Source organism: Leptonotus elevatus, chromosome 15 (genome assembly GCF_054856555.1).
Source record: "Leptonotus elevatus isolate MCC_2025b chromosome 15, RoL_Lele_1.0, whole genome shotgun sequence".
In the NCBI taxonomy this organism is placed as follows: Eukaryota; Metazoa; Chordata; class Actinopteri; order Syngnathiformes; family Syngnathidae; genus Leptonotus; species Leptonotus elevatus.
In genome coordinates this window covers 1013008-1038147 of record NC_141253.1, presented here as the reverse complement: position 1 = coordinate 1038147, position 25140 = coordinate 1013008, and the positions used below count along the sequence as shown (strand labels likewise).

The 25140-nt window shown below is 43.1% G+C and overlaps 2 protein-coding genes across 4 annotated transcripts; one reads left to right on the top strand and one right to left on the bottom strand.

The window, feature by feature from the left end:
• Positions 1 to 127: 127 nt before the first annotated feature.
• On the top strand, positions 128 to 16126 carry LOC147161430 (myocyte-specific enhancer factor 2C-like). 3 transcript variants are annotated; one of them, XM_086096073.1, is made up of 12 exons: positions 128 to 645; positions 1820 to 1924; positions 6503 to 6652; positions 7740 to 7943; positions 10421 to 10564; positions 11321 to 11489; positions 11572 to 11613; positions 11709 to 11872; positions 11966 to 11989; positions 13281 to 13410; positions 13485 to 13632; positions 13732 to 16126. In XM_086096073.1, exons 3-12 carry the CDS (start codon positions 6599 to 6601, stop codon positions 14000 to 14002), a joined length of 1350 nt encoding a protein of 449 aa, XP_085952199.1. In that variant the 5' UTR covers positions 128 to 645; positions 1820 to 1924; positions 6503 to 6598; the 3' UTR covers positions 14003 to 16126. The 3 variants fall into 3 exon arrangements, with proteins under 3 accessions (XP_085952199.1, XP_085952201.1, XP_085952200.1); XM_086096075.1 differs by lacking the exon at positions 11966 to 11989; XM_086096074.1 differs by lacking the exons at positions 128 to 645; positions 1820 to 1924 and adding an exon at positions 2015 to 2213.
• Positions 16127 to 17079: 953 nt separating this feature from the next.
• Positions 17080 to 23465, bottom strand: LOC147161429 (arrestin domain-containing protein 3-like). Its single transcript, XM_086096079.1, has 8 exons — positions 22653 to 23465; positions 20413 to 20494; positions 20129 to 20276; positions 19123 to 19225; positions 18768 to 19024; positions 18220 to 18373; positions 17976 to 18133; positions 17080 to 17870 (listed from the first exon to the last, which is right to left on the bottom strand). Exons 1-8 carry the CDS (start codon positions 22930 to 22932, stop codon positions 17811 to 17813), a joined length of 1242 nt encoding a protein of 413 aa, XP_085952205.1. The 5' UTR covers positions 22933 to 23465; the 3' UTR covers positions 17080 to 17810.
• Between the last annotated feature and the right edge of the window lie 1675 nt (positions 23466 to 25140).

The following is a 25140-nucleotide window of genomic DNA, read 5'->3' as shown; positions in this document are numbered from 1 at the left end:
GTCAAAACAAAAGCAAATGGCGTCCCGGGCATTGCCGGCCAAGTCTGAGTGTTTTCGGATCGCCAGCCACGCGCGGCACTCGTCCCGTCGTCCGGATCGGTTTACGCCGGGCGCGCGGCTGTCAGCGCAACTCGAAACCGCCGGCCGCATGAATGCCTGAAAATCCGTGCAGTTCTTCTTTCCTGTGGCCTTTCAAAGCAAATTTGCTTCCATGTGTATACTCGCATATAAGTCACATACACGCGGAAACACTTTCAAACCAACACAAACCACGCGCTCATACACGCGAACACACAAATACGCACACACTTCCACGTAATTGCGCTCACAACGCACACAGCATCAGTGACACCTTGGCTAAATTTAGCAGGAGTGACAGCAACAGGTGAGCTTCTCATCATGGAGGGGGAGTGTGGAGTGGGGGGTGGGGGGTTCACAGGGTGTGTTGTTCAGGGAGGGGCCGTGGCGGGGGTCCTCTCAGTGTGGACTACATCTGCCGAGTGGGCTCGGGACCACTGACCACTTGTGCGTCGTGCCCCCTAAAGCCAGCTGGTCTGGCTTGCCAGCTTGTTTGAGACGAGCAATCGAACAGGGAACCCGCGGCTGGACCTGGCGGCGCCTCTTCCTGGTGAAGACCACGCAGCGGTGAGTCCACACGCCAAATGCTAAAAGTGGCCCAAAAAAAAGGTTATTCTAATATCACCACGGTAACATGCTAGCACGGTTAGCAATTAGCTAGTTTTGTGCTAGTTTCTTCTGGTGTCAGCTAGTCCACCATTTTGTTGCATGCGCGCGCACGCAAAGCGCACGATTGTTACAGATTGACCATATATGGTCACATGATGTCACTCAACTTAAGTTTGGGTCTGATGTTTTTTTTTTTTTCAAGTGATTACTGTGGAATGTCTCGTTACGAGAGCTGGTTGACCTCATTGTTATCTAATTGGCTAACTTAGTGTATGTGATGTACTCTTGCTTTCAAACGACTTGGCACTTAACGAACTAACTCATAATTGCAGCACACTGTCTCCTCACGATGACAGGTTGAAAGTGAAGCGCTAATCAGCTAAATATAGCGATTACTGCATACTTTACTTTTCTCTTTAGGAAGCTTATTCTTGAGCAAAACGAAATTTGTAATTAGCTCGATTTCTGTGATTGTGACATATATTCTCTCATTGACAACTATTTTTCACACTATTAACTATTATACTGTTTATGATATATTGTCTGTCAAAAGCTTATGCTGCGCAAGCTAAATTAACAAGCTAGCTGTTAGCACTTTTGATGTATCTTTATTTCTTTTGGACTAAATTACACAACTGGTTGAGCTAAATGATGTGATTTTTGTTCCCAGTCAGTCCGTGATGAAATTAATCATTCAATCAATCCAAAATTTATGTTGCCTTGGAAATGCAGAGCAAACATTTGACAATCTGAAATTTGGGCAGTTTTTTTAATTTATAAAAGGCATCAAATGATTAATTATTAATAATCATTGTAGATTCCTTTGATGATTATTTATCAGTTGATCATGGCATCAAAGTTAGTCATTGCTGCTAAAAATAAAAAAATAATTGTCACCCTAACGACGAGCAATCAATCAATTAGCAAAGGCTTAAAAGATTAGCTGCCAGTCGTGGGGTGTACCTAATGAAGTGTCCAGTGAGTGTGTGTAGAATGCGTCCACTAAGTGGCGCTAGTGCACCAATCAAAAGTGTTGAACAGTTTCACTTGTTGAAACTGTTTTGTCCCGTAACTTGAGTGACGTCACTGATCTTGTGCTCATTTCCTGGATGTGCGTGCGTATGTGCACCAGGTGCTTGCGCGCGCGTGCCCGGGCTGGATCGCCGCTGGACGGACACTCGGGAACGAGCAAAGACTTGTGGCGGGAAAGTCATGCTGCACTAAACACGCGTCAGAGGTGAGCCCCCGTGCGCGTGCACGTGACCAGACACACTCCCACGCGCGCGCGCACCTCACCGCGGATAATCTGTGCTCGCATTCGGGACGTCCGCGAACGCATCGCGTGTTGTGTTAAAGTGACGCGTACGTCCGCGCAGCTCGTTCGTGCTGCTGGCTGTTGGACTTTTTGCGGTCTGATTGCGGAGCTCTCCAGACGGGATTTTGCGCGGACCTTCGGCCGGTACCGGAGCGCTTGGTTCCGGTGAGACTCTTGACACATGCCTGCCGGAACAAGTTTGAATCAATCGGTAAGAATCCGCGTCCGCGTCAGGTAGTTCGAAAAGAGGAGACGTGGTTATAAATGATCGATTTTCAAATTTTTTTTTTGTAGTTTGTTTGTTTTTCAAACTCGAACAAGAACCCCTCACACATTCGTCATTTGTTATGCAATTTTAGTGAACTCCATTGAAAAGCTCTTGAAACAGAAGTTATTTGGAATATTATTAATTCATTCGACCTCACCACTGCTTATGACGTCACTGTCAAGCACTTTCACTTCCTGGTTAGGCAAATATGCTTTTTTGTTCAACTTAATGTAGGGCTGCGCAATTAATCAAAATTCAATTATGATTTCAATTACTGCGCTCCACAATTGCAAAATTGGCGTAAATGTAAAAAATGATAATCCTGTTCTATTCTGATGCCGTTTTTTTTTAACATGTTGCACTTTTGTTATAGCATTGTTAAAATAGTATTAATTATGTCTAATACTATAATAACTATAGTATACTCAATTTGCACTTGAGAGATCTCTTGAAATTGTTGGTGATTTAAATGTTATAAATTGTGTCAGAACTTTGCACAGCAAGTAAACTCCAATGCTTACTTAATACTTGGATTTAGACATTTGCACCTTTTTTTAAATATTTAAAACCCCTCATTTTATGAATTTTTAGTTTTGTCCAAAATGAACATAGTAATTCATAATTATATTGTTTCAAAGAATTATATTTGTCTTCCTATTTTTATATGCTTAAACATTTTCTTGTTTTGTACCAAAAAATAAACGATCGTTTGAATGATCGCGATTTCAATGAATATCAAAATAATTGTGCTTATTTTCCCCCCGTAATCGAGCAGCTCTAATTTACTGAATTAAAAAAAATCAACATCATCATCTTCATCATGTTGATGAAGAGCACCGATGCCTGATGTTGTGTTAGCCTCTCGCCAGGACGTGTGTGCGGGTGACGTACGCGATGTTGCCAGTCATCTTACAGCACACACACACAAACACGCACACGTGTCGTTGACGCGTGTTAAACAATGCGCGTTCCATGGGTGCTGCCTTCAAGGACCGTCAGACGCATGTCGTCAAGCGACTTTTGACTTATGACGACTTTGCGGGTTGTTGTGTTTTTGTAGCTCGAGCGACGATGTGAATGTCAATACTCGTCGTCTGAATGTGGCTTTGCGATGGAATGGCGACCACAACGTGGTTTGTCTGCGCAGATAAACGACTTGCTTGCTATGGTGTGAAATTAACTGATATCATTGACTCAAAGAATCAAATGTTCTTTTGCCTCGCCATTAAATGGCGACCGTTCCATTGTCTTTTTACGTGTCCCCTGACATTGACTGGCGACCAGTCCACATTGGCTGGCGACCAATCCAGGGTGTATTCTTTTTCAAAAAGGGTCCAGCAAGTATTGTTGACACAATCGTCACTTATATCTGGTCCTCAAGCGATGATGATGATGATGATGATAACATCATCGTCATCATCAGGAAGTGTGACGGGTGAATATGTCGGGAATATGCGAAGCGCGAGTCGCTTGCGTAAATCATTTGCACGCCGCTTGATCGTTGCTGATGACAGCCAAGCAAAAGAAACTCGTGAGCTATTTTTAGACGCCTCCCAAAATAAAAAAGTGAACTTTTTACCCCAAATCACGAGGATGCAACAAAACAAAGGAAGAAAAAAGAAAAGAGAGAATGGCGGCGCACCTTGCTGAATGTGCCGACGTCACGTGTGGTGACACGTTCGGGCCGAGCGGGAAGTGAACGCACGCGATGCTAATGACAGCTGACAACCTCCAGCGGGCGAACTGCATTTTTGTCTTTTGCTGCCGACGTTTTTCACGTTTTCTGGGACTTTCCGTCTCGGTCGTGTGTCACGCGTGCATTGTGGTGTCAAATTGTGGTTTGAATGACTTTTGGACTCGGACCATATCGCTCGCTCTTTTATCCACAGCTGAGGTATTGTCATCGAGGGCGGCAACTGACGATTACTTTAATTACTGATTTGTCTTGTCGGGTATTTTGCCAATTTTCCGATAGACGGGACAAAAACACGTTTGAATTTAGAAACGGGACAATTTTTCTGATTGACGGTGCAGAAAATGCAAATGAAATTCATTATGACTCACTTACGGCTTTTGGCTTTAATATCCGTCCGAAAATTTGTAAAGATGTTGATCGTTGTTTTCCAAAGTAAAAGCAGATGTTTGCAAAAGTCTTATTTTGAAAATGGAAAAAAATTAACTGCCAAAGCATCACTCTGCTTGTTGACAGGCCGAAGGTCTCTAAACAATTAATCGATGATCAAAATCATTATCGGTCACTGTCCCATTACTGTCATCTTTAGTTTCTGCTCAGTATCGGCGAGATTGCCGGAAAGAAAAGAAACAAAATAGGATTTGAACAAAAACTGACGTTTTAGTGCAATAGTGGTCTAAGTCCAAAAATCCGTCAAATTCATCAGAATTTCATGATAATAAATAAGAGATGTTCGATAGCAATTTTCGTAGCCGTAGGTCAAACGTAGCTCCGTTAAATTCATGTAGGGGGCGCTACAGAGCCTTTTTTTTGTACTCTATGGCGACTTTAAAATATCAAATTACAAATAACAAGAATTCCTACAGAAACAAATCGGTCGCTAAACAAATAAAGTATGAACTCCGAATTTCAAGGCAACAAACGTTGACAAATTTAAGTTTTTTTTGTTTGTTTGTTTGTACTTTGAATTTGGCGACTGGCGAAGAGGCGGGGCTTGGTGGCAGCTGCCAAGTAAAGCTGCTCTTTCTTGCGTGTTTGTGTTTGCGCTCGTGTGTGTACATCCTGTTAACCTGGCGACCGAGCGCTTAAGAGACGCGCATGGACACCGCTCACATGTCGCACGCACGCACACGCACGCGCGCGGATGTAACTTTGTTTTCAAACATTTGGATCCTCTCGATGCTTGCTATATGTTTGTTTATCGGCTTTATTCAGAAATGTAATGAATGCATTTTTTTCCTCCATCAGTTTCTAAAGTCTTAAAAAAGGAAAGCATGCAAATATTTTCCAGATGTACAGAAGTCTAAAATCCCTTAAACAATTTGTACACACCTCAGTAAAATTTTAGGATTTTTTTCAGGTTAATTAAAAAATAAAACATGTAAATGGAAAGATTTGGATGTGTTTTACTTTTTTTTTATTTTACAGTCTTATTCTAAAATGTAATCAATCCGTTTTCACCTCAAAATTCAACATTAAACATTCATAAATGACAAGTTGAAAGTTTTTTTTTTACTTGCAGCTAATTTTGGGAAAATATATTTTTTAAATAATATGACAGTGTAATTATATGAACACATAACTGCTGTTCACTATTTTCACAAATTATTTTTATCGCATTATTCGAAAATGGAAACAATTCATTTCAGTTCTACACACTATGGAGGACCAAAATTCAAAATAAATAAATGACTAAATAAATAAATAAATGACTAAAATTGAAAATAAAAACGGATATAAAAAATATAATTGGAAAATTAAATCCCCAAAAATTAAATATAAATGGAAATAAAAACAACAAAATAATTCATATACATGAACAAATACTTAGTATTTAATTTTTTAATTATACTTTTTTATATTTATATTTTATATAACGCACAACATTGGATACTTTTTCTTTAAGATTTTAATTCAATTTATTTATTTTTTAATTGACAACTTTTTAAAAAAAGTGGACTATTTTTTTGGAGACATTGCGTGGGAATGCTAAGATTTGAATGCGTGTGGAATGCTTGCTTATGAAGTCAATTGAGAGATCAATTATGAAAATGATGACTTCCTGGTTACTGGACAATGATGACGAGTTCTGTGTATGAAAGTGGGCGTGGAAAGTGATATTGGGAAAAAGTTCAATGTCTGTCCCATTGAAAATGAATGGAGAAAAGTGGATATTTAACGTTAAATTGTGCCAATACTGTCAAGTAATGTGGAGTCAGACGATAAACACCCTGGAAGGCTTGAATTTTTGAAGCAAGTTGAAATATGAACAGTGTCAATTGGAAGAAGAATGTGAGAAGTGTGAAAAATCCAAACAACATTTGTGGGAATGCTTCAGCATTCTGTTGTCTTTGTTGTTGTTCCGAACGCCCCCAAAACGGAGGCGTGTCTCCAAAAGCGTGTCAACGCAACCTGAAAAGACGCCCGGAGGAAGTAGTCGGGCGTGTCCCCAGGATGAGCGGCGGCTTGTCCATGCGTGCGGCGGCGGCGGCACACGCGCTCACGAGATCGTAACTCCTTTGTGGTCGTTGTCTTTCAGACGTGCCAGCGAGCAGAGTGAGACGTGAGGACCGCGAGGAAACCCGAGGCAAAAAGAAGAGCGAGCGAGAGCGAGCGAGCGAGCGAGAGCCCCAAAATGGGCAGGAAGAAAATTCAGATTGCCCGCATTGTGGACGAACGCAACAGACATGTGAGCCTGAACACGACGACGACACTTAAACGCAACGCAACTGTTACGTAACTGATACGTAGCATTCTGTAACGCCACCCTGCAAACGAGCAACGCACTTCAAAATTCAAACAATGCAAACTCCTCACCAGAAAACTGTAGCACAACACTGTGGATAGACCGATTATCGGCCAGGCTGAGTATCGGCGCCAATAGTCAGCATTTTGACAAATCTTAGCGTTTTAAAAATAAATAAAAAATCCAAGAGCCGATAACAGATCCATTTAAAACAATTTATTGACATTTTCTGCTAACTTAATAAGATATTTTGCTGACCCTGGCAAATTAAACCTTCGATCAGTAAAAATTTGTGGTGTCAGGCAATTACAATTTTTAATCGTAATTTATCGCATGACTTCAATAGTTAACTCACAATTAATCGCAAATTTGATATCTGTTCTAAATTTACAAAAAAAAATATTGTTCTAAGTTTTCATACTCCTAACATAAAAGTGTCAAACTATTAGAAATATGGCTGCATCTGCTTTAAGCGACCTCTTCAGGTTAGAAGCGGCATCAAAGCCTTTTTTTATGCTCTAGCATTAAAAAAAAAAACTTATTTATACTGTTTTGGGGTTTGAATGAGCTAATAATCGAAAGCTGTCATGAGCCTGGGCTGTGGGAGCCAATAAGTCGTTAAAACAATCAAGTAACGTAGCGACACTCTAATGTGGCGTAAAGCTCGCATGACTTGTTCATAGCGGAGCATCGCCAAAAACGAAACATTACCGGTTTGATGTGGTATTTTTATGGGAACGCACAATCAAGTACAACACTGTGTGTGTGTGTGTGTGTGGTCCCGCACGAGTGACTTCTGGCTGTGTGTGAACAGTTTGTCTCTTCCTGTTATGACAGGAAATGCTGGCACATGTGCTTCCTGATGGTCGGGGCAGTACAACCCCCCCCCCCCCCTCCACCACCACCACCAACCCAAAACACATACCATGTGTTTTCTGTCTTTCCAGTGACTTGATATACTGTGATGCCCTGGCATGTGGGAAAGGCGAGCCAAATGAACAGTACGCTAACGTTTGCGTGTGTCCCTCAGGTGACCTTCACCAAGCGCAAGTTCGGCCTGATGAAGAAGGCGTACGAGCTGAGCGTGCTGTGCGACTGCGAGATCGCGCTCATCATCTTCAACAGCACCAACAAACTTTTCCAGTACGCCAGCACCGACATGGACAAAGTGCTGCTCAAGTACACCGAGTACAACGAGCCGCACGAGAGCAGGACCAACGCCGACATCGTCGACGTGAGTCGCACGTTCGCGCACGTTCACGCACGCACCGCACAAGCACCGCGGACACTTCATTAGGTACACCTGCAGGACATAGCACGCCCAATCCTTCCGCATAATTCATCCGATTCACTTTATTCTCATTTCAACATATTCCAAAAATTCTCACCATGGCGGCTACTATTTTTCTCATCCCAAATTTCTACTTTTTTCACCCCAAAATTCCCCAGTCATTTCCAATGGCAGATTCAACATTTAAAATTTGACAAAACTTGTCAATGTTCTACAATTCCACATTTTCACCATTAAATAGCCACAAAAAAATTCCACATTCTGTGAATCACATTCATTGGCACCAATGACACGTTCGTTCCATATTTTGCAATATCGTTCCACATCGCTCAAAATCATACCACGTTCCAATATTTTTTTCATTCACAATTTCAGCCTTCACCTCGGTTACTCAAGATTTGGAATTTGCATCAATATATATATATATTTTTTTTTAATGTAGTTAGTTTCAAATTTTTTCAGGTCAGCTTTGTTCCTTTTCATTAGATTTAGTTTTCCACTTAATGCATAGATCATTTTCAAACAATGGTCCAGCAGGGGCTACTTTTATGCGTGGCGGCCATCTTACGTTGCCAAATGAGCTAACTTGAAGACAGTGACTTTTCTGCCACGTTTTCACATTATTTTCCGTCTTTGCAGTGAAAATGTCCGCGCACGTAAATCGGTTATCCCGTTTGCCACACAAAGCGGAATTTTGACCTTTAACCCCAATATTGACGGCATATAACGCAGTCACTGTAACGTGACACAGTTAATAGAATGAAGTGATTGTGTGTGCGTGCGCGCGCGCGCACGTGTCCTGACTGCAGGTGCGTGTGCCCACGCGGCCCACCTCATGGCCCCGTCTTTAGCCGCCGCATAATCTGCCGTAATTTTGCGTAATCCCGCCTAATCTGACGCCATCCGCTTGGAGCTCGTTAGCGTAATCCGGGAGGGCCGTGGCCTCGGGGACATACGTCCAGCCTGCCAAGGGTGCGCTACTCAATTTGTCCACCAGGATGACCACGTGTTGTGTTTCGTTGTCTTCTGTTGTGTGCTGTTGTGCTGTTTTGCATTTTCTTGTCTTGTGTGTTGTGTTTTTGCGTAAAGTCAAGTTACACCTCAAAGTGGCTCGCTGACAACATAAAGCAAAGACAGTCAAACGTTTTGTGTTCAAAATTAAATTTCAATTATTACACTCCACAATGACAAAATCAGCATAATTGTTTAAAAAAAAGATGATTTCAATTTATATATTTGCGCCATTTAATTTTTTTTAAATAATGAATACAATTTTGTTTCATCCAAAAGGAATTTACATAATTATAGTGTTTTTTTTTTTTTTTAACTGCTCTTAATATTTTTAAATGTTTAAACATTTTCTTGTTTTGAAGCAAAAAATAAATTGTCGTCCTGCTGCACAGTGCATAAGATGCAATTTAACTTCCAATTTTTTTGCCAACATAAATAAATAAATATATATTATTATAAATTCTCTTTAGTCCAAAAGGAACGTAATTATAGTGTTTCAATTTTTTTTAAATTGGTCTTTGTTTTTATATTTTTAAACATGTTCTTGTTTTGTACCCAAAAAAAAGAAATAATTGTTTGAATAATCAGGATTTCAATTATTGCCAAAATAATCGTGATTATTGTTTTTTTCCATAATCGAGCAGCCCGGCTTGTGACTCTGTGGTGTGTTTCCCATTACATGCGCACGCACGCACACGCACACACGCACACACACACACAAAGAGTGTATGTAGCTGGTTTGTGTTGGCGGCACTCCCTCCCTGCTGCTAAATGGCTGGAAAGCGGCACGCTGCTAAAAATAGAACACAACGGCTAAGAATAGCAAGGGCGGCTGTGGCGTCAATGGGAGTGCGTGGGCGTGGGCGCGTGTGCGTGTGCGTGGGTGTGTGTAAGCACTATTTTTAATGGTAATATTGCATTGAATTTGTTTAGTGTAAAAGTTAAATAAAAAACTGTTTTTATTTCATGTGATTCAGCTAAAACAAAAATGACTCTGAATAAAAAAAAGAAAAAGAAAAAGCAGTAATAAATAAATAAATAAATAATTTGCTTTCACGCTGACCTTTGCGCGTTGCCGAGTTCATTCTGTGCAACCATGGCGCCCCCAAGTGGCCGGACTCGTCATTGAACCACTTTTTTCATATTTGTTGTATGTGTGTGTGTATATATATATATTTATATATATATATATATATATATATATATATATTTATTTATATATTTATTTATTTATTTATTTATTTATATATATATATATATATATATATATATATATATATATATTTATATATTTATTTATATATATATATATATATATATATATATATATATATATATATATATATATATATATATATATATATATATATATGGCTGATGGTGTTGCTGACACGTGTGTGCATTTGCAGACGTTGCGCAAGAAAGGCTTAAGTGGCAGCGAGAGTCCCGACATGGAGGCGGACGACTCTGCCGGTCAGAGCCCCGAGACGGACGACAAGTACCCCAAAATCGGCGACGATATCGACCTGATGCTCAACAGGCAGCGGATCTGCGTGAGTTGCCGTCACCGTGGCGACAGACCTCCACCGCACACTTGCAAACTTTGCTAAAAACAAATGACATTCATCATCGTAAGATTAAAACCACGAAAAAATATACAAAACGTCTTCTGAACTTTTTCACCCAAAATTTTTTTCTAAATGCAGTTTCCCAATTATACAACTTTTTAATACTATGTGTTTTAACGTTTTTTTAGATTACCAGGAAGAAAAATGAATAGTGCACCTTAAAAAAAATCCCCAAAATAAATACTTTTATTTTCTTAATAATTTTATTTTAGCTTTTTTTTTTTTTTTTTTTTTAATGACCAAGCAAACTGATATACTGTGTACAAAAAAATATAATTAAAACAAATCTATTAAAAGAAAAAAAAGATAATTGTCAAAGGTAAAGAAAAACACTTCCGACCCCCCCCCCCAAAATATAGAATTTTCTTTTGTTGAAAAAAAAACATGACAATCAAAAAAATGAAACCAAAAACAACCTTCCCCTCGAAATTATAGCTCTTAAAACAAGAACAGCATGTTTTTATTCATTTAAAAAATCACAATATTTTTATATATAATATTAAAATTTTTCTTATTTTTTTTTTTATAAACTTTTTTTACCCCCCTAAAATAAAATAAAATAAAAAATCCTCCAAACAAATGTGATTTTTTTTCTTCTTGCAATGTGTGATGACTACCGTGCTCAGTCAAGCGGTCTTAACACCCCCCCCCCCCCCCCCCCCCATTGCCCCCAACCTGCAGGGTGTGAGCGCCTCCAACTATGACATGGGTGTGAACGCCTCCCCTCTGCTGTACTCGCACCCCGGAATAGGGGGCGCCGCTGCCAACCACAACCTGCTGCCCATCCACCACGCTTCCATGCAGCGGACCGCCATGTCCCCCCATCGTCCCCCCAGTGGCGAAGACGCAGGTCTGCTGCCGCAAGGGAATCTGAGAAACATTTCAAACAAATCCACTAAAAATTAACTATTTCTAAAAAATGGTCGTTTCAGGCCTGCTGAGCTCCGAGTTGACAAACACTGTTGTCAGTGTGGGTAAGTCATCATCATCATCATCATCCTCATCATCATCCTCATCATCATCATCATCACAATGATACAATGAAACTTTTTTTTTGGTCTTCCGGCAGGAAACGGCGTCTACAGCAGCCAGTGCCCCTCCTCCGCCATGATGTCACCGGGGGGCGTGTCTAAGAGCATCCAAGACAAAAGTCCGCCAATGGGCATGGGCCGCAAGCCCGACCTCCGACCCCTGATGCCGCCCGCCAACAAGTGCAGCAACATGCCGACCATCGTGAGTGCTTTTGCTCACATTAAAGGAAAAAAAGTGTGTTTTTTTGTTATCAAACTGACGCCTGTCTGCAACTCACTCACTGCTGCCCTCTAGTGTGAGGACTTTGACCTGATGTTGGTAAGTTACGCACATTATTGATGTTGTGTTGTTCTGTGTGGGCTAGCTAGCTCGCTAACAACATCCTGACAACCTCAACAAGGCATTGAAATCAAGTAAGGGGGCTCATTTAGGACAATTTTCCAGTTGGCGTGAAATGCGCTGCAAAATGGCCACTTCTAACCAAAATGGCTGATGTGCCCTTTGATATACAAATTCAAAATAAATTGCGCTCCCCGCCGGCAAATTGATTGATTGATTGATCGACTTCCAGACTTGTCCAGAAATTCTCAGTGCGCTACGAGGACCGCTCGTGGTACAACAAAAAAAGTGTGATTGTGAGTGTGGATGGTTGTTGGTCTCTGCAACCGTTTCAGGGTACACCCCGCCTACTGCTTGAAGCCAGCTGGGATAGGCTCCAGCACCCCCACCGACCCTTGTGAGGACAAGCGGTTAAGAAAATGGATAGATAAAAATTTTATTTGTTCTTTTGGATATACATATACATTCTTTAAAACAAAAAATAGATGGATGTTTCTCCCGAAAATTATATAAAAAGAAAAAAATTAAATATGGCTTCTTTCTCGTAAAATGACTTGATTTTCTTGAAAAAAAATCTTAACAAAATACGGCAATTTTTCTCAAGATTACATTACAAAAAAAAAGACTTTGATCTTATAAGATTGGCTCTTTTTCCATTTCTGACAGATTTTTCTTGACAACTTTTTGTGGTTCCCCTAAAATTTGGTTTTCAAAGAAAAAAAATACGAATTTTTGTTGATTAAACTTTTGTGGTTCTACATGTCGTTTTGTATGTATGGTTAATTGGATCATTTTAATACTGTTTTTTTTTCTCCATAATTAAAACTCTTTCCTATTTTGAATCACAAAGGCCTTCTACCATACTTTTAGATTTGCAGTCCCACTATTTTGCAGATTTTTTTTTTTTTGCACGTTTCATATATAGTTCTGCCTCCTGTTTATTTTGTGTGTAATTCCACTGTTGGCCACTAGTGGGTGGTACAGCATTGTGTTTGACACTATGTCAATTTGAAATCAGGAAGAAATATTTCAAGCTCAGCCTAGTTTTTGCGAAAGATTACCGAATGTCAAATCCTCTTCGGTCCTGCTTTTTACGCCTACAACAAGAGTCAACTGCAGCTTCATTTTGCAATTCACATCTTTGGCCATCATCATTGCTTGACGTTTATGAGTTTGGGGAAAAAGGGATTTGTTTACCGTAAACACAGAAGGATTGCTACACTTTTTGTCTAATCGGGACGAATGTCGTTCTTCTTCTGTGCTTCGGCAGAACGCTCGGATCAATCACTCCCAGACGGCGCAGACGCTATCCAGTCCCGCCTCGTGCGTGTCCGCCGCCGCGTCGCTTCCCGGCGCCGCCATGGGAGGCTACCCGTCCTCGCTGACCTCTTTCGGCGCAGGTGAGTGGGCTCGTCCGTGACGGGCGGCGCCGAGGCCAGCCTGGACTGAAGCCGAACTTGTTTTTGCTGCTCAGAGTTCTCGCTGGGCGGCGAGCTGGCCTTTCTCACGGCTTTCGGGTCGGGCTCCGGCGGCGGCGGCGGCGGCGGCGGCGGCGGCTGGCAGCAGCAGCAGCACGTCCACGACCTGCACAACCTGCACAGCGTGCCACTCAGCCATATGGGGTCAGCAAAAACAAAAAGACATTTGAATCTGGAGAAAAACAACATTTTGTTTTTTGTTCTCGCAACCAAATCAAATGTCCTGATTTCCGTGTCTTGCAGGAACTTGTGTCAGAACGCCAACCTCAACTTCCCCTCAGGCCACCCGAACCTCCACATCAAGTCGGAGCCGGCCTCGCCCCCCCGGGAGCGCGGGCCGGCCTCCCGTCCGGGCCGCTCGCCTGCCGGCAGCGCGTCCAGCTGCGGGAGCTCGTACGACGGCGGCGAGGAACGCGACGGCGGCGACTTCCTCCTGCGGCCGCCGTCCGCTCAGGACGAGCGGCACAGCCCGTCCGTCAAGCGCATGCGGCTGACGGAGGGCTGGGCCACATGATGGGAGGCCGGAGGGGGCGGGGCTTGTCACACCTTCTAGTGTTTATTCCACAATCATCTCATTGGCTATGTTCGGAATCCATCGCTGGTCACTACGCAGGGATTTTTAGCGACACTATCTAAAGTCCATTCGCGACTCTCCGTTTGCTACAAAACGATTTCTAGTCACCTTTTTAGAAACTCTCAGTCCACTATCTAAAAAAAGTCAGGAGTAAATGAATGCCAAGACAGCCCGCGGATCATATTCTTAATCCCGTCGTGCTCTTTGTGTTTGTGAGGCAGCGCGTCGTGAGTCAAAGTAAAACTCGCCAATCGCTGAAAAAAAAATCTCAAAAGAAAATCAGTCGCAGCTGAGTGAAGCTAACGCTTTAGCATACACAATGAAATGAAAGCAAAACTTCAATGGATCCACAAGGGAACCCTGAGGAACCCCAAGCAGTCCCAGGTGCCATTATGAAGGGGGAATTAAAAAACGATCATTTTTATTTATTTATTTATTTAACGGTCATTCAAATTCGCCAAAGCTCATTTTTACAAACAAGGGGGTGGGGCATGGAAGGAATCATTTACTACTTGGAGTAAACGTTTTTGTTTTTTTTTAATTGCGATAAAACAAATTTTTAGGGGAAGATGCAACTTTATATCCCTTTCATCGTGGTAGTATTAGAACTTTTTTCCGCAAAAAGATTTGGAAAACGATTGATATTGTGAGAAAACGTTATTCTCTTAGGATTACAACAGAAAAAATAAGATTTTATTAAAATAATGTGTAAGTAAAGAAATAAAAGCACTGATATTGAAATAGGATTTTTTTTTATTTAAATTTACTGAATAAAATACTAATTATAAGATGAATTATTTGTATTTTTATCAAAGAAATACTACTTTTTGTCTGCAACTCTAATTTGTATCATGAGAAAATGTTTGTTTTCTTAATATTAATTTATATAAATAAATAAAAAATCTTTTTTTTTCAAAAATATATATATATAAAAAATTCCTGAGAAAATACGACCATTTTCCAGAGGAAAAAAAAATCTTTGTTTTCATACTGCAACTTTTTTTCCTGAAAAATCTTTATCGGAAAAATAACTTTATTCTCTTAGTATAATGATTTTTGGTTTGTTTGTTTGTCCTAAAAGTCGTTGGTGTCGACTTTCCGTTTTAAATTCGGATATATTTGTGGACACTTTGTGGGCGGCTTCAAATAAAAAATAACGAACAAATATTTTAAAAAATGCAGACCAACACGAGGTCCAATTGACAAAATCCATAACCACTTCATCCATAAACGTTCAGAAAAAGTCGATTCGAACAAAATGGAGGCGCAAGTGAGCGAAGGTCAGTGAGGTGACAGGAAAAAAGAAGTTGCGGGTTCGGAAGAAGGTTGGAAGGGGGGAAAAAAAGACAGTAAGGGTGATAAAAGTGAAAGGGGCGGGGCCAGGCTGGGCGCAGAAGCCAATCGCAGCCGGCCGTGCATGAGGGCAGGGGCGGAGCCCGCGCAAGTGAGGCCTCGTTTTGTGGAGTGTCATGTTAGCTTTTAGCTGTTAGCTTGTCGTGCGTTAGCCTTTAGCTTAGCATCGGAGGACTGCAGGACAGTGACGGCCTCAAATGTTTTTGTTTTTTGTGTGTGCGCGCCGGCGTCAGAGCCCACGCCGTTGCCATGGTGACGCCACAAGTCACGCCATTGGTTGAAGTCATCCAAACTAAAGCCGTCACCATGGTAACCGCAAGAGGCTCGACTCCAGCTTCTGTTTGGATTTGTTTACTTATTTGCTTTGTTGAAGCTGAGGGTTGTTGACATTTGAATATTTTGCTGATTAAAAATGTATATTTGGAGGCCCAACCCTGGTTTCAAGCCGCCAGAACCCGACTGGTTCCGAGGTAGAACCCGACTGCGTACGGGTCGCAACGTTGCTTGACGTCCAAGAGGAGATTAAGGGCAGAGCCCGCAAGTTTTCGTTTAAAAATAATAAAAAAATAAAAAAAAGTTTTGGATCAGATTCTACTGGGATCACACACACACACACACAACACACATGCACAAAACATACAAATTAAAGATTGAAATAAATGAAATATATATATATATGTATATGATCTAAATAATAAAATATTAAACTCTGCTGTTTTCTTTCGTTTTTGTCGCCGAGGTTGTCCAGGCAACTGCAGTTGCAATCAGACGCCACCAGATGGTGACAATGACTACGTATAATAACGCATTTGTTAAAAAATGACCATGTAAGACTTTTTTTTTGTTAGAAAGGCATTCTTTTTTTTTTTTTTAAAGACCCATGTGTAGTAAAGCTTTTAAAGAAGACAAACATGTTCAAGAAAACAAACATGGCATAGTCGGGCTGAATTTTTTTTTTTTACGTGTAGTAAGTTCAAATGAGCAGTTATAGTAAAGTTTTTTTTTTATGACAAAGATTTTTTTTTTCCTCTGGAAAATGGTCGTATTTTCTCAAGAAAATTTTATATATTTTTTTTTGAAAAAAAAAAATTTTTTTTCAATATAAATTATTAAGAAAACAAACATTTTCTCATGATACAAATTAGTGTTGCAGACAAAAAGTAGTATTTTTTGATAAAAATACAAATAATTCATCTTAGTATTTTATTCAGTAAATTTAAATTTAAAAAAATCCTATTTCAATATCAGTGCTTTTATTTCTTCACTTACACATTTTAATAAAATATTATTTTTTCTGTTGTAATCCTAAGAGAATAAAGTTTTCTCACAATATCGATCGTAAGGCTTTTATGCAAAGAAAAAATGTTTGCGGCTTTTTTTTTCTTCTTAAAAAAAAACGAACATGGCATGGTCAAGCTGATTTTTTTTTTAAACAATGTGTAGTTAAAGTTAAAATGACCAGTTATAGTAAAGCTTGTATTATTTTTTTTAATTGACGATGTAAAAAAAAAAAGTTTTGTAATGTTTTTTTTTTCTTTTAAAAAAAATGTTGGTGAAAATACAAATAAAGATGCTAGCCGTGCTCGGGAAATGCTAATTAAAAAATATTAGCCACTTTGGGCTTGTCAAGTTACATAAACATTATGCAGGATTTTTTGTTTTTTATAAAATAAACATTTATTTTTATCAAAAGTAGATCATGACAGCAAGAAGATCATCACAATATAATAATAATAATAATAATAATAATAAAGCACATGATGGAAAGAGCAACAGACATGAAAAAGTTGTGCTCAAAAGGACAAATATAAAAATATGAAAAAATATTGCACTTTAGTCATCTCGCAAACTTTGAAGGACGTTTGACAAAAGAAATTCTCCTGTAAACATTTTTCTCCTCAATATTTTGGCGTTCTTTGGACACGGAACGCGTTCGTAAAAAAAAGCATTTGCATTATTATGAATAATAATCGGATTTATCTCTGAGCAAATGTCAAAACAGGCGACTTGTGGTTCTTGGAAGTTGGTCGTTTGTGCTACAACACACACACACACACATTCACGTTTTCAAACACACGCACACACATCGAAGTTTAAGTGCATCCGGTGACATCCGCATCAGTCTTTTTTTTTCGCCGCCGCACGTGTGACCTTTGCGTGTGAGGGTCGGACACACGCACGTGTTTGCGGGGGTTGGCGCTCTCGGGTGTTGTGTGTACAGACGTGTGCAAAGAGCTTGGAGCAGAAAGGAAGACGGCAAGTGGGCGGCATCTTGTCCCGTCCCAGGAATCTCCGTCCGTCAAGCAACGAAGCGGTCATGTGATCCTGGCTCGGTTGATCGGGGGGGGGCGGGGAGACCCACGGGGGTGTCGGCTGGCGCTTTTGCTCCACCTCTTCAGCGCGACGGACACGTGTCGGGGCGGCCGGGGTCTACCAGCTCGGGATACGGGTCCACCTGATGGGGGGGGACACATTTAGAACCCGAAACGCACTCGACACGAGTCATCGAGCAATCGACGGCAAAGCAGCAGAAGCAGGAAGTGCGTCCGTCCGCGTTCACCTCGGCGTAGAGCGGAGGCGGCAGGTATCGGAACTCGGTGATGTACGTGAGCAGCGCCGCGCTGGCGTGTTCTTGTTCCTGCTCCCGCTGGTGGACGCCATGCAGGAAGTGGCGTCGGTGCGACTCCGGGATGGCCAGCTCGCTGTAGCTGGGCGGAGCTAAAAAACGGTCAAAGCATTTGAAATGAAAACACATTTGTACAAAAAAAGCGTCTGAAAGTGGAGGCGATTGTTGGCCGCGTTACCCTCGGGGTGCTCGGCCACGCACGGCCAGCTGGAGGCGCTGCCGCGGCTGCTGATGCTCGAGGTGCGAGAGGCGGCGGCGTGCAGCGGGATGGTCCCGATGACCAGCGGCAACGACAGCGACAAGTTGAGACCGCCCGGAATGTCCACATACACCTAAAAAAATAATAATAATAACAATAAATCATACAATAAATAATAAGGAAATCAAAATAAAATATGCTGGACAGTTTTGTTGTACACTTTGTGTTTTGCCGCTCGCGTTTTTTTCCTCGCAAATTTCCGTTTGTGATTTATGATTTCTACACAAATACTGTAGACAATAGCGGTGTCATTAGCGTGCTAGCTATAATGTTGCTTACAGGTTAGCACACTGCAACTCATAAATCTTGACGGTGCTAGCATTAGCGTGCTAAGCTAATATTTGATACTAGGTTTAGCACACTCGCCACTCCATTTTAAGACAATTTCTGCAAATCTCAATGTTTTGTGATGCTAATTGTCATTAGCATGCTAAGCTAAACGGGGAGGGGGGGGGGGGGGGCCTCACCACAAGGGCGTACTCCACACGTATGATGGGGCAGTCGAGGATGGACGGCGACACGGGCGGGATCTTGAGCATGCGGCCTTCCCAGCTCTGACTCTTGCCCTGCGCCAGGGCCTCCCCCCGCAGGTTGGACACCAGCTGCTGGATCTCTTTGCCTTTGCCTTTGGCGAAGAAGGTCTGGGTCTGGTACAGCGCCGCCTTGGGCACCACCACGCGGGTGGAGCAGTTCTCCACCTCGGCGAAGATCTGGATGGAGTCGCCTGGGGGAGAGGCCAGAGGCGTCAGTCCGCCGTCGGGGGACGCGGGACGGCGGCGGCGAGGACGGCGGCGGCGAGGACGGCGGCGAGTCCCGCGCTACCTGGCGTGTAGCCTTTGCGGGCCACTTTGACGCTGAGCGAGATGGGACCCGACGCACAGAACCAGCAGCACAAAGTCTTCTCCTTGCTGCCGGCCTGAGGAGCCTGAAAACACAACAGCAAACCCTTGAAACCGTCCCAGCCTTGAAACCCGAGCCCTTGTTGAAAACATGAAAGCAGGCTGGAACCACAACACAAAACCCTGACCATGATTTAAAACCCTAATTTTAATTTGAAAACAGTCTTAAAATCCTCATTTGAAACCCTAATGTCAAGCCCGAACCCTGACTTAAAGCTAAACTTGAAATCCAAACCCTTTGCTAGAAACCCCAACAAACAAATAGTCTTGTTTTGTCTTAAAGCCATAACGGGAGCTTGAAACCCTGATTTGAAACCTGAATGGTGGCGTGAAACCTCGACCCAAACCATTTTTTAAAAACCCAACCCAGGCTGAAAACCCCTAATACAAAACTAGAATTCTACTTTAAATCCTAATTTTGAACCCGTAATGAGTTGCAATGCAATTCGAAAATGCACATTTGAAACCCTGACTTTAGTTTAAAACCGTAATATTGGCTTGAAACCCAAATGAGAAATCCCGACTTTTCCTCTTCAACTCTTTGAAATTGTAAACTGGACATTTGAGCCAAACCTTTGTTAAAAAACGTTGACTCTTGCTTGAAACCCGACTTTGCAACCCCCAACCTTTGCTGGAACCTTCATTTGAAATCCTAACAGTGTCTTAAAACCTTTATTTGACACCACGTTTTTGTTGGAAACGACGCCTGACTTTACCGAATGAACGGACTTCAAAGCCCAAATTTCAAAGCCCAACTGTTTCTTAAAACCTTAACCAAGTCTTGAAACAATTTAAAAAAAGCTCCATTCGAACCCTAAACCAGGATTAAAACACACATTTCAAACCCGAGTCTGACTTGAAACCCTACTTTTGAAACCTAATCCAGGATGGAGTAAGGTTGAGGTCAAGGTTGAGGGGGCGTGGCCTACCAGCAGCAGGGGCGTGTTGATGTCGATGTGCTCGAAGACGATGAACTCCTTCTTGACCTTGACGGGAAGCATCCAAGGTCGCTGAAGCTCCGCCTTCACCCAGTACCTCACGCTGCCGTGTTTGCCCTCGAACGACGTCGCCAGCGCCCTGCGGAGAAGGCGGCGAGATCGTCACGGTAACGTTTTTTCACGCGGACATCACGCAACGTGATTGGCCAGCAGCCGCCTTTGCCGGCCTGAAAGACAAAACGGTGATTTTCGGCGGCGGCGGCGCCGTGACTCACATCTGCGGAAGGTGGAAGCTGAAGGCGAATTCGTGCAAGCCGGCGTGCAGCACCGTGACGCCGTCGTCCGCCGCGTCGTCGTCTGCAGGCAAAACAAACAAAAGGAAACTCAAACCACAAAACCCGATCACAATTTGGTGAAACGCGCCATTTTCAAACCCCTAACCTTCATTTCGAACCTTCATTGGACTGCCAAGGCCTGTTTTGAAACCTGAACTTTTTGCTCAGAAACCTCAAAGCGAGCGAGCGTTTGGAAAAACTGTTCGAAATAATACGCCAGACTTGAAACCGCAATCCCTTCAACCCTCATTTCAAACCCTCACCCACAACTGAAACCCTCATTTGGAACTTTTGACTTGACTTGGTGCCCCAAAATTTCAACCTTGAACTTTTGTTTTAAATGCTTATCATCAACTTGAAATCCAAACGTTTTGACTTTTGTCCAAATCACAAACTTGAAACATGAATTTCGAACCGTCATTTGAAATGATAAACTTGTCTCCAAATACAAATTGGAACCCTAACGACTTGCTTTAAAACCATAGACAAGAAACCCAGACCGCAACGGTGGCTTGGCACCGCAAGTTGAAACCCTAACCATGTCTTGATGCCCAAATTCCAAACCCTGAACCAGACCTAAAACCTTCGGCGTGACTTGAAAGCTTTATTTTGGAACCTTGAGCCAGCAAACTGTCATTTAAAACCCTGGCGTGGCTTGAAGCCCTCATTTGAAACCCTAATCGTCTCCCTCACACCTCAGCTCGAAACGGGATTCTAAAAACTTGAATCTTTCAAACTGTTTACAACCAGTCGAACCTTCCACAAGTCAACTTTCGACACTTCATGGTTTGAATTTGCTTCCAACCCAACCGCTTGTTTACATACGCTGTCCGTCCCGCTTCCCCACATTGCGCACGCGCGCGAATATGTAACAGGAAGTCTGCGTGGTGTCACGCGCATCTCCAACCAAAACTCCTTCTTCCTCGCACTGTTTGGCGTGCGCGTGCGCGTGCGTGCGCGTGAGCTGGCTGGCGGGGCCGGAGCGGCCCGGTCTGCAGCAGACCGGTTTGAACCAGCCCGAGCAGCCTCTCGCCGACCGAGCCCGGCTCCGCCCCCCCCTTGCAGGAAAAACTCGCGCCGCCATTGGCGCCGCGTCGACGGAGCTCGCTCGTGATTGGCGAGAAGCCTTCGCCGGCCCCGCCCACCTCGCCGACGGCCATGTGGCACGAGGAAGAGGAGGCGGAACCTTCGAGTGAACTTAACTCACACCGCAAGTGTCACGCAAGGACGTCCGCTGATAACGCCAGAAAAATATCAACGGCGACTCGAAAGAATTAAGCGGCAGTTACGGGAAAACACAAATCCTTTTCTTGGACGAATCCGGTTGTAACCAGCCGGCGCCATTGCACGTTTGCTAACAAAAGCACCACTTGAAACGCTCAACTGTGACGAAGGCGACGGCTAACACTAAATAGTTTGTCTTCCATGTCGTCAACCTCCCAAAGGTCGATTGGAAAGCGAGTTGGCACAAGGCCAGAATGTGTTTGGGAGCGAAACACGCTCGACACTCGACTTGTTTGCCTTCATCGCTCAGTTTTGTTCAACCGCACATTTGTCAACAGGAGGGTGCAAACACCGCGGGGGACCTTTCTCACCATCGGCTACCTCCATTCGAACGGAGGTGCAGAAAAACATCACAGCCTGCCCCAAATGAATTGAATTTGAAAGTTTCCAAATGCGTGCGAGCGCGCGTGATGCTGATGAGAGGAAGAAGCTGCCGCTGATGTTTGGCAATATGTCAAGAATGTTCGCAAACGAGGAGGAGAGTTTGACCCGCATTCGAACAAGTCATCAAGTTGTCAAACAATTATGCACATATTCCAGTTTAAATTCCCACTTTTGGCATGACAGGGAAAATAACGTGTTGTTTTGACGCACGCAGTTATATTGCCCCCCCCCCCCCCCCACCCTGTCTCGCCCCAGCATGATCAGGTTTGAACCGCTTCGAGCAAACAAAAGGGAGTTGCCTCCGATTCTGCCTTGTTATTGATGTCGTCACTCGCCGTGTTTGTGTAAACGTGCGCGAGGTCCAAAAAGGCAAAAAGTCCCAGCAAAGAAGCGTCGCATATTCGAACATTTTAGAGCTCCGAAAACAATAATAAGTGGCGATGTCACGTGACAAGCCAGCGTCTGTTTTGATGATGATGATGATGAAGATGGTGGTGTCATGCCTGGCTCACCTCGCTCCTCGCCGATGAGGGTGTCCCGGTGGTGCAGGTACTCCACCTCCTCGGTGTAGTTCTGCGTGTAGGCCGTGTTGGCTCCGGCGTTGCGGGACTCGGTCCAGCGGACCTTGGCGACCCCGCGCGCGGTCACGTCCAGGCTGCGGACGCGCACCACCCCGGCGACCTCCACCACCACGCGGCCGGACACCAGCTCCCCGCCAGAGAACACCGGCAGGTTGTTCTCGTTCATCGTGTCGAAGCACACGGCCAGCGCCCGAACTTTGCCCAGAACCATAACGACGAACCGACGACGCGCCCCCCCCCCGTGGAAGAGCGGAGCCGAGTGGCCCCTAGCTCCCGGTGGCCCCCACGGAGCCCACCCGGCGTCGGTGCTGCCTCATCGGGGGTTGGCTCCCGCTGTCGGCTGAAGTTCGCCCTCCGGTCCGGTCCGGTTCGCTTTGTGCGAGTGCTGCCGCGTGCGGGCTTCCAGGCTCGTCTTAAAGGGCTCCGTGCGCAAAAATAACTCACTGAGCATGTGCGCGCCACGCGAGAGTGCGTGGGGGCGCGCGCACGCACTCACACAGGCAAAGCGGGAGGGATGCGAGGCTCGCTTCCACCAGCCGTCATCAGAGAACGGCTCGACTGTGACGTCACGCGACAAGGACGCGATTTTCGTGATGCAAAACCCGGAAGTGAATCATACAAACACAAAACAAAACAAACAGTACTTCTTGTTCCCGATCATTTTACCTTAAAATGGATACTTGACTCATTGAGCCCTTTTCAGCGGTAAAAAGTTAATAGTTTGTCCAGAATTAATTAGATAACTTCCTTATTTTCATGTACAATTAATACCTTTAAAAACACATTTTGCCACTTGCTGTCGACTGAAGATGACATCACCTGTGCTAGAGGAAATAGTTAACGACCAATCACGACTTTTTTTCTGGGTTTGGTCAGCAAACTGAGCCATGATTGGTCGTTAGGCCGTTTCCTCAGCACAAGTGATGTCATCTTCAGTCGACAGCAAACTGAGTTCTTAAAGGTATTCGTGTTCATGAAAAAATTATTCAGTTATCACATTATAATTATAGACAAAAATATTATCTTCTTACTGCTGAAAAGGGCTCAAAAAGTCAAGTATCCCTTTTAAGGCAGGGACGCAGCTAAAGGGGGGCTTTAGGGGGGGGCCTGGAAAATCATTTAGAAATATATCAAATCAAATGCTGGAGCGACCTCATTTATTTCATTTTTTTAACATGACCCTAATACATTACTTGAAAATAGATGATACATTTTGTAAACACATTTGCACAAGTAATTTATTTGGGAGCTACCTGCCTGTACCCCCCCCCCCCCAATGCATAGCATGCATGCTAAGGAGTCAACTTGTTAGCTCACCCACCAACCTCTTTACGTGTTCATCAGGTGCGTAAATTTACACTGAAAGCGGACACGATTTGCCCGAGATCTGTTTGTCTGTTAGCGGTTTCAGTAGCGCATGACATACAACGCTTGTGTATATTCTTAGTCAAATGTCGAATCTTAATATTTCAACAAGCCTCATATTTAGTTTCGAGGAAGGTTGGCCAAACAGCCGCAGGGTCCTGCGGTCGCTGCCGAGTGCGTCCGCAGCTTAGACGGACTGCAGACACAGCGGAAGAGAACGGAATCATACGTTGATCTCGCCGCCATCTTGGATGTGGTGAAAAAGGACAACGCGCTTCATTCGGATCTCACGGGATAAATGTTGCATTTGAGGAAGGTGGGAAATTTGGATTCTCTCTATTCCGACTTCAAAGCGTTTGAAGCGAATGTAAACAACAAAGATGGCTGATTGCGATCAATTGTTTGTTGTTCTGGTTAGTCGGTCAGTCCAAATCGCATTGGCTTATGTGAAGTTACTTATATTGAAAAACTAAATTAATCTTATAATAAATAAATAGATGCATATGATTATAATCGTGTAAATGATGTTTTGCCATTCACGGCCATTGTCTTTATGGGGGTCGCCATTGTTGAGTGACACCGTGCGCACTTCCTTGTATGAAGTTAGAAAAATCAGACTTCCCACCTTCTTCGAGTGCAGCATAAGGCTGAAAATGATTTTATTGTACTTGGCCATTATGTCATTTTACGATTATAATTTGCAAACTTTGATATAATATTAGGTCCTGGATGTGCGCAATACACCATCTTGCAATCAAAGAAGTCAAATTTGTTATTCCAGAAGTTTGTGAAAGTTGCAAACCTTATTTAGTAGTAAGTAGCTCAAATTTTTGTAAATGATTGACAAGCCCTGGTATATTTGATGAACAGTAAAAATACATATTTCCATTTTCCTTTCAGTACTTCAAAGAAGAATTTGTAAAAAATTGCGCCATCTAGTGATAGTTGAATTAAACGACCCAAGTTTGAAGCGCATGCATTTTGAAACGTGCTCAGAGAGACCAGACTTTTTGGACTACGTTTGCCAAGTTCTGCTCATTCGGGTATCCGTAGC